This window comes from Lycium barbarum, chromosome 7 (assembly GCF_019175385.1).
Source record: "Lycium barbarum isolate Lr01 chromosome 7, ASM1917538v2, whole genome shotgun sequence".
Lineage (NCBI taxonomy): Eukaryota > Viridiplantae > Streptophyta > Magnoliopsida > Solanales > Solanaceae > Lycium > Lycium barbarum.
Window position 1 is genome coordinate 132,836,447 of NC_083343.1, and position 9,175 is coordinate 132,845,621.

Genomic DNA, 9,175 nt, shown 5'->3' on the forward strand with positions numbered 1-9,175 from the left:
GAATCGTTTAGTATTAGCATAATATATTTTATGTTGTCTATTATCTTAAATTGATAGTGTACAACCACAACATTGGGTGCCTCACCAATCGCCCCTCATTCTACGTTACTATCGCACTCCCACCAACCTTTATGGTTAAATTATTAGAGACTCTATAAAATGTTCTAAAATAACTATCTTACTTCATAAGTATTTCTTTACTTCAACTAAGAATTCATTCTCACTTTTTAGTACTAAAAACAATTAACTATCCTATGTGACTTGTGAGCTTAACCAGATACAAGAATAATTGCTCTCGAGCACAAATAAAGTTGCAATAGGTTAGTCACTAAATCTTCCGAGTAGATACAGGGATCTTTGTAGCTGTTTTCAACTAGTTTGGAGTGAAGTATAGGTGACGCATATTGATATTACTAAAATGTTATCACCAAACACAAGTGAGCTCATGTTCAAGTGACAAAGGTTAGAGGAAATCAAAAGTTCGAGCCCCAAATCATGCAAACTAAACCTGATATTTACTTGGTGAAGGATAAAAAGGCGGACTTATTATCACCGAGTTTTTGAAAGCTGCAAATGATCTTAAGGATTTGATCCTAGATAAATTTCTCGGTCATACAAAAAACACAACAGAGCTCATTCCTCATCCTCTTATTATAACATACCACCAACTTTATGTCCAAAAATATTGAAAACTGATTAGAAAGTACTTATATCTTTTAACTTCTCACTTTAGAGGGAAGAAAGCACGGGTCAGATAATGTAATAGATATATCCCATAAGCATAAGCAACAACTTGACTCTGTGGCCCAATGGATAAGGCGCTGGTCTACGAAACCAGAGATTCTGGGTTCGATCCCCAGCAGAGTCGTAATTATTTTTACTTAAAATTTATGCCAATTTTTTATGCATTTGTTGGTGGATGCAACTACTCCATGACGAGTTTTACATAAACATATGTATACATAATTGAAATTTCAAGAAATATTATATATTTATTACGGTTTCAAAATGCTAGCTAGATGTATTCTCCTATATAATAAGCAGTCACGGAGTGGCAGCTGAAGCAGGTTCCGGTGACATGCCTGCTTGTTCACAAGGGCATTTCTGGTATTTTAGTGCTTTAAACTTATTGTACTTCCTGCTGTATTGGGTGTATCTCTAACAGATGTAGTGTTTGTGAAACTGGGACCCATTCTTGCACTTGTTAATAGGGAGTTCTGCCACACATGCATAATGCTAATAACAAAGTGGGCCTCATGCGACATTTTACACATTTTTTTGCGCGGATTGCCCTTCTTTTGGGGTGCTCTTTAAATTTTGCCCCTCATATTTGTGGTCTTTAAGTTTTGCCCTTTGCTTGGAAAGGTGGGCGAATACATGAAATTCTGGGTTCGAATCCCCGCTCAGGCATAAAATAAAAAAATAATTTCGCCAGGCAGGATTGGGGGAGTGTATGCCGGATCCAGCATACAATCTTTAAGGAAAAGCTAAAGTTATGCCGGATCCGGCATAACTAAAAGTCTGCCCCATAAGGCAGAATTTTTCCTAAAACATAGTTTAGTTATGTCTTATGGGGCAGAATTTTAGTTAAGGCATAACTAAAAGTTTACCTTGAAAAGTAATATATATATATATATATGCTTCAAGGCAAAGTCTGCCGGAGGGGGCAGACTTTTAGTTAAACACAACTAAAAGTCTGCCCCCTCCGGCAGACTTCTAGTTAAACACAACTAAAAGTCTGCCGGAGGAGGCATAGCAAAATTTAAACTTTTCCTTATAAGTCAAACTTTGTTATGCCTTAAGGAAAACTTACGCCTTATGAGACATACTTTTAGTTATGTTTTATGGGGCACACTTTTAGTTAAGGCATTACTAAAAGTTTACCTTGAAAAGTTAAAAAAAAAAACGTATATATGCTTCAAGGCAAAGTCTGCCCCCTCCGGCAGACTTTTAGTTAAACATGACTAAAAGTCTGCCGGAGGGGGCATAGCGAAATTTAAACTCTGCTTTGCAAAATTTTTTAAAATTTTTGACTGAGCGGGGGTTCGAACCCGAAACCTATGGGTTTTAGCCGAAGGGCAAAATTTAAAGACCACAAATATGAGGGGCAAAATTTAAATACCACCCCAAAGGGCAATTCTGCGAATTGCCCCCATTTTACACGTCATTGTCATATGGCAGCTACACAGCTTCTCCACGTATGTTACTCTTGAAATGACCCACTACAAATTGCATAAATTTCATATTCTTTTTCTACATATAATAATAAGAAAGCTTCAACTAACTTTAAGATTTTCCAATTTGAAGCCATGTGTATACTTCTTTCTTTATAAAAATAAGATTTAGGTAATTTTATGATATTTTCAAAAGATTCTCAGGCAGTACAATATTTTGCAAAATTTCCTTTAGGACCTGAAAGAATGATAAAAAATATTTGAGCATATCAGGCATAATCTTATGATTCAAATGTTATTCAGAAGCAGCTAATACATGAACTTGTATATATGCACATAATCAATTTTGCATTGATTATATTTTTGTTGTTCTTAATAAGTAATAATTATTAGTTTTTCATTTTATTCTTAATGAGATGATTTACTACAGCATAAATATATAACTTATGTTAGATCACAAGTTTAAATATTAAATCAACAGTGCTTAAAAAAATTAAATACATGTTGGGCCCGGTTTTTCTCACTAGTTGTAGTACAAACTATGAAGTAACATTATGTGGAGTACAAAAGTTGTACTTTATAGACAAAACCTGAATATTTTCAAAGTGCTGTCATAAAAGTACCGAGTAGTAGTACACTGTTGAAATACTATAAATATCCAACAACCTTCCTTTAAATATCAAATCCAAATCAACCAATTTTAGCCAAAGTAGAGGTAATGAATCTTGTAATATTGGTGGAAGTGTTCAACAGGGGCGATCTGAAATCACATGTTGACACACTTTTCTTTTGAATTGATTTGTGTGGTTCAATATCTCAATATGTGTTCTCAGGTCGCCCCTGTAGAATTATTTTTCATCGAATAAGATGTTTGAGAACTTCGTCTATGTGAGTTTGTTGATCACATTGTCTGTATCAAGTCCAGATAAAGAAGGAGGGATGCGATGGACCGGCAACAAGCTTAATACTAGCTCATTCATGATAATTCCTCAAAGTACATATACATATGAATAGTGAGGATTCATATATCCATCCCTGAATTACTTGAACTGAAGCGTACTTATTGTTATTTATTACGGAATGTTCGGGGTATTGAGGTAGCTGTTTTTTAAATTTATTTTTTAATGGTAGCAATTTTCTTTTTTTTTCCTCTTGAATTGACTTGTGTTGTTCATTATCTCAATATGTGTTCTCATGTTGCCCTTGTTGAATTATTTTTCACCCAATATGATGTTTTATTATGTTTGACTCTGACTGTGTGAGCTTGCTAATCACATTGTCCGTCTCAAGCTTGAATAAGGCAGGAAGCATGCTATAGACTGACAACGAGCGTAAAACTAGTTAATTCATGATGATCCTTACAATACAAAAACATGGATAATGATGAATAATGTAGCCGACTCTAAATTGTTTGGAACTGAGGTGTAATTTTTAATAATGGCGATTTGCTTCAAAGGTTTACTATTTGATTTGTTTATCTTTTACACCCTCCGTTTCAATTTGTTTGTCTGTTTTTACCTGGCCCGGAGTTTAAGATAGTAAAGCAGAATGTTGAATCTTGTGGTTGTTAACTAAAGATATGTGTAATGTACACTAAATATACTTTAATCTTGTGCTCTTAAACATGCCATGTAGAAAGTTGAAAATAAAGATTACCAAAAAAGGAAAGAGACATTCTTTTTTAAACGGACTAAAAAGAAAAATAAGACAAATAAATTGTAACGGAGGGAGTACATAATTAGCAAAGAACACAACTTTTTTACTGCATAGCAGTGATTAAAAAATCAACTGAACAGCAGTGGTCAAGAAATCACTTGTTTACATAACACTACATATAGTTTGAATTGAATAATGAGACCCTTTTATGCAGAATGGTAATAGATTCCACAAATAGTACAATTATTAATTAGTTCTGTAATTTAAAGATTTTTCATGATTTTTTTTTGTTTTGCATATATAATATGCTTTGAGAAAACATGAGATAACTCTCTATAGTAGGAGATTAATTAAGTAGCCACTTTAAGGCTATTATTACAAAAGGAGGCTGCACTTAGGACATTTGGAGATCAAGGCCTAATGCAACAATTAAGGTATGTCAGCATATTCTTTTTCCTCTGCACACAACATAAAAAAACATAGGTGAGATAACAAGGGAGTTTTAATTGACATAGAGACGGATTCAGGATTTTATATCATTACATTTTGTGTGATCGTGAGTACGGACTTTTTGCGTTCATGTGTATATGAATTTCTTTTCAAATATATGCAGATAAGTTTGAGATGAAGGTAGTGGCTGTTCTTCACCCTCGCAACATTAGACTCTTGTTGATTCCGGTCCGACCTTGCCTCGCTAAACTCAGAGCATCTTTTTTTTTTTTTTTTAATATGGCAAAACAAGAAATATAAACTTTGTGATACTAACATTTTCTTTAATTAACGCTATACTATTTCGGCAAACAGAGACAGATCCAGGATTTTACGTCATTGGATGCAGATTCTTTTGTGTTAAGAATATAAACTCTGTGTTTGTATATGTATATATGAAAAAAATTCAAGTATGTATATATGTTCGAGCTTTAAGGTAGCGGCTGCACCTGCATTTACCGATTGATGGTATATCGTTACGAACCATATTATGTACGTGAATTCAAGTTATATGCACTGACATTAACATTAATAAGTCTTACCATGCAAGAATCCTCATGCTGCTTCCTAAGAGCTTCCTGATCATGATCGATGCTAGGTGGTCGTGCTAGAAGATCATTATTTTTGTGTTGTTTCTTGTTGACACGAGCCTTCGAAAATTCTACAGTATAACTTGTAGCACCCCCAGCTTGTTGATCCCACACTCCAAATTGAGGTACAGACCTGTATCCATTTTTCTGCAGATTCAACAGATTTAGAAAGCAGGACATTTGGTTAGTAATTTCTTGTTCAATGCAAGATAGCAGGGGTGTAAGGGTTGGGTTGTAGCCTCTAAAAAAAAGAAAGAAGGAGAAATTGCTGAAATGGGAATAAGTTCAATATGAATTCAATATGAAATTTCACTTCTTAGGTACATTAACGGTCATTTGACAATTTTGACTAGTGATGTTCAAAGAGGTTCATGTTATTTTTCTCTACAGCACTATTAGTTTGCCTAAGACCAAATTTTCTAGTCCAATTTTGATTCTTAATGGAAGTAGTTTGAGTGAAACAAGAAATGTACACACAATTTACCTAACATGTCAACTGTTTTTTTTAGCTTCAACATTTCTATCCTAACATGTGTCACTACTCGATGCTTATCAACTACTTTCAATCGGTTAATATAACCAGACAAGCTCTAAATGTAAGGTGATTCTCCACCCTTAACCAAAGCTCCTCAGGTTCGAGCCACGGGAATATAATGGAAAGGCTTTTTTGTGGGTAGTCTTGGAGCCAAGTTAAAGTTGTCTCCGGGTGACCTATAGGTCACGAGTTCTGTCTACATCACGCCCCTTGGGGTGCGGTCCTTCCGTGGACATTGTTAATGCGGGATGCTTTGCGCACCAGCCTGACTTATTTTTTTCTTTTGTGGGAAGCATTTTACCGCCTCAGTGGGCCTATCTAGCTTGATTTCGAATTAGTCGAGTCAGTAAGCTTTCGAAATTGAATGAGTAAATCAAGTAAAAGAGTCCATCTAAACTTAGAGGGAGTATTTTTACCATATTGCCAGGGTCCTCTTGTTCCTTGCGAGGAAATTCCCGATCATTTGTCAACCCGTTACGTGCGCCTAAACCATTTTTATGTTGTTGATGCTGACGCTGAAATTCCTGATCTTTTGCCAACTCGTGACGTGTGCCTAAACCATTTTTTTGCTGTTGGTGGAGAAATTCCTTATCGTTTTTCAACCCCTGACGTGCGTCTAGACCATTTTTATTCTGTTGCTGCTGATATTCCTTATCATTTTTCAACCCATGACGTGCGTCTAAACCATTTTTATTCTGTTGATGTTGATATTTCTTATCATTTTTCAACCCGTGATGTGCGTCTAAATCATTTTTATGCTGCTGATGCTGACCTTCCTGATTATTTGCCAACCCGTGACGTGCGCCTAACTCATTTTTGTGCTGATGCTGCTTATTTGCACGAGCTTTGGAGAACTCCACGGTATAACCACCGCCGCCTCCAGCTGCAGCATTGTTATCCCATGCTCCAAATTGAGGGACAAATGTTGGACCATTTTTCTATAAATTTAGAATAATGTCATTTGATCAGTAAATATAAATTAAGTAGATCAATTTTCTTTAGTGATTAGATAAAAGTATGAGTTGTATATACACATAGCAGATGTCAGAGGTAATATACACACACACAATGTGATTTTCATGTGAAGTGGATTCGGATGAACCCTTCCTCCTCTACTACGTAGAGAGAACGTGAATCGTACAATAGACAAGTAATAACTAAAACCTATTTTTTGAACATATAATTATTAAGTAAAGTGTCATCTTTAACAAATTAATTTTTATTAAATAAAATGATCGAGCAATTCAATATGGTATCGAAACATGCACCTTTGCCCTGACATTAGTTCTCATCACCACCCATTATAAAAGAGACAATCGGACTTGCAGGTAAAAGGGCGTATTGAAAACATAATTAAATAAATAAAAGTAGTAATGCTTATAAGATTGACAGTAAGTTGATGAATCATGATCATGGAGCTGATGGAATTTGATGATTAATATATCAAAAAGGAGAAAGAAAAGGAGAGTTGAAAAATTAAAATATTACTATAAAGAACCTTAAACAAATGCATGAAAAACCAGTTGCAAAACGGAATTTAATTGTTCTTTCTTCGAGGTCATTTTCCATTAATAAATCATTTTTTTCTCCCTGCATTTTAATTAAAGAGTTAAGCAATCATAAAAATGCATGCAGAATATTTTAACAAATAAATGTCCTAACAGATATACAATCTTCCTAAAACATTAATTGCTCTTCATGTAGATCATTTTCATCTAAATCAATCAAGAACATTTATTTCTCCTCCATTTTCCATTAAAAGATCACGCAATCTAAACAAAAAGTAAACAAGATTAAATAAATACCCAAGAAAAATTACAATCTTCAAGATAATAAAATGGAGAAAGTAAATGAATGATTTAAATTTAAATTTCTCAATATCCAATATAATACATACCTCCTTTCGTTTTTCCATGAAGCACGAAGAGGAAAAGACAGGAGAGAAATGGTGAAAAATAGGCTTTGGAGGAGGTTATAACGGATTGCAAAATATATATACTCCTCTAATTTTTATTATCTCCACATTTTTTTTATTCATTCATTCATTATTTATGAAAATAATGTTTTGAAGTTTAACTTACCACATGCTCTATGACTAAGCATTGGGACTGGTATTTATATTTATATTTATATTTATCAATTTGTCCATACTGTCCATTGCCTTTGGTTACTAGATGTGTAAATTGAAGTGGAAAAAGGGAATTTGCAATTATTTAGTTCTTTAAAGAAGCCTCATGGGTCCATAATCCAAGAGACATGGAGATTGACGATGATGACGCACATCACATTGAAGCGGGATAGGTGAAATGGAGGCTTGCCCAGTACTGTGCGATAAGGTGTCGCCAAGGCTTAAAAGTAAGTTCTACAGAGTGGTGGTTAGACCAGCATTGTTGTATGGAGCAGAGTGCTGGCCAGTCAAGAATGCCCACATTCAGAAGATGAAGGTAGCGGAGATGAGGGTGCTCAGATGGATGTGTGAGCATACCCAGAGAGATATGATTAGGAACGAAGTTATACGGGATAAGGTGGGAGTGACATCAATGGCAGACAAGATGCGGAAAGCGAAATTAAGGTGGTTCGGGCATGTGAAAAGTTGATGCGAGGATGCGCTAGATGTTGGTTGTAGCAAGAATTAGGAAAGGTAGAGGTAAGCCAAAAAAAAAAAAAACTGAGGGAGGTGATTAGGTGTCATGACCCAACCGGAGGGGCATGACGGGCACCCGCTGCTAACCCACCCGGGCACCTCTTATCGTACATTCACATTTACATCTAGGTGAGCCACATGGCTTACGCATGATTTCTATACATCAATAATACTAATCTCATTGAGCAACGACACATTTATATCATCATCAACAACTATGCCCATATCCATATACATAAGCCGACGAGGCTAACAAAACGATATACAAATTATAAGCTGACAATGCTAAAAGACATCTAACTATACACAACTGTTTACGAGCCTCTAAGAAGAGTATGTAACATCATATAGACTGGATAGGACCCCGCCATGCTCATATGTATATACACAAAAGAATAATACCAACGGCTGTAGCTCCGGATGAAATGGAGCTCCTTTATGCAGTCCCTGAACAAGAAATCTATGGATCAAGCCTGTCTCCCTGTCCACCTGCGGGCATGACGCAGCGTCCACAAACAAAAGGACGTCAGTACGAATAATGTACTGAGTATGTAAAACATAATTAACATCGTAGTAGGAGCATAAGAAATAGCATAAGATAGAAGAATCAGGAGGTAATAGAGCCACTTGTACCTCTAGTGGCCATCATCATATTTACTTACTTGTCTTTCATAGGGACCTTCCATTTCTAATGCTTACTCATGTATGTATATATATAAACAAAAAATGTATGTATATACATATATTTATTAGTATCATACCCGACCATGAAGGTTCGGTGTTTCACGTACCCGGCCATGACAAGGCTTAGTATTATACATACCTGGCCCTACCAAGGCTCAGGGTTATCCGTACCCAACTGCAGAGATGCGCGCGCGATAAGTATCATACCCGGCCATATAAGCTCGGTGTTACATAATAGTCATACATACTTAGACACGTATACATAAGAGTCCATAAGAATCATCAACATCATTACCATCATCGCTTTCGTTACATCTATCCTTAGAAGATCAACTATCATATAAGGGAGGTAATAGCATCATGAAAGCATCGAGGATCATGAGCTTTAGTAATTTTAGAGATA

General features: G+C 35.5%; 1 protein-coding gene, 1 long non-coding RNA gene and 1 other non-coding gene across 4 annotated transcripts; 2 read left to right on the plus strand and 1 right to left on the minus strand.

Annotated features, from left to right (window-relative positions):
* Positions 1 to 795: 795 nt before the first annotated feature.
* TRNAR-ACG (transfer RNA arginine (anticodon ACG)) lies at positions 796 to 868 on the plus strand. Its single transcript has one exon. It is a non-coding gene; the product is annotated as a tRNA-Arg (tRNA).
* A 2,686-nt stretch (positions 869 to 3,554) lies between these two features.
* Positions 3,555 to 8,598, minus strand: LOC132604554 (uncharacterized). 2 transcript variants are annotated; one of them, XM_060318107.1, is made up of 4 exons: positions 7,342 to 8,598; positions 5,861 to 6,382; positions 4,862 to 5,056; positions 3,555 to 4,288 (listed from the first exon to the last, which is right to left on the minus strand). In XM_060318107.1, exons 1-4 carry the CDS (start codon positions 7,357 to 7,359, stop codon positions 4,241 to 4,243), a joined length of 783 nt encoding a protein of 260 aa, XP_060174090.1. In that variant the 5' UTR covers positions 7,360 to 8,598; the 3' UTR covers positions 3,555 to 4,240. The 2 variants fall into 2 exon arrangements, with proteins under 2 accessions (XP_060174090.1, XP_060174089.1); XM_060318106.1 differs by lacking the exon at positions 3,555 to 4,288 and having other exon boundaries at positions 4,804 to 5,056; positions 7,342 to 8,241.
* LOC132604555 (uncharacterized) lies at positions 4,143 to 4,754 on the plus strand. Its single transcript, XR_009568753.1, has 2 exons — positions 4,143 to 4,264; positions 4,444 to 4,754. It is a non-coding gene; the product is annotated as an uncharacterized LOC132604555 (long non-coding RNA).
* Positions 8,599 to 9,175: the final 577 nt, after the last annotated feature.

What these genes read in the sequence shown, in the direction of transcription:
- LOC132604554 (XM_060318106.1), bottom strand. An exon ending in AAGAGGACCCTGGCAATATG is followed by an intron (nt 5,057 to 5,860) that starts GTAAAAATACTC and finishes TTGAATCTGCAG; the next exon opens with AAAAATGGATACAGGTCTGT.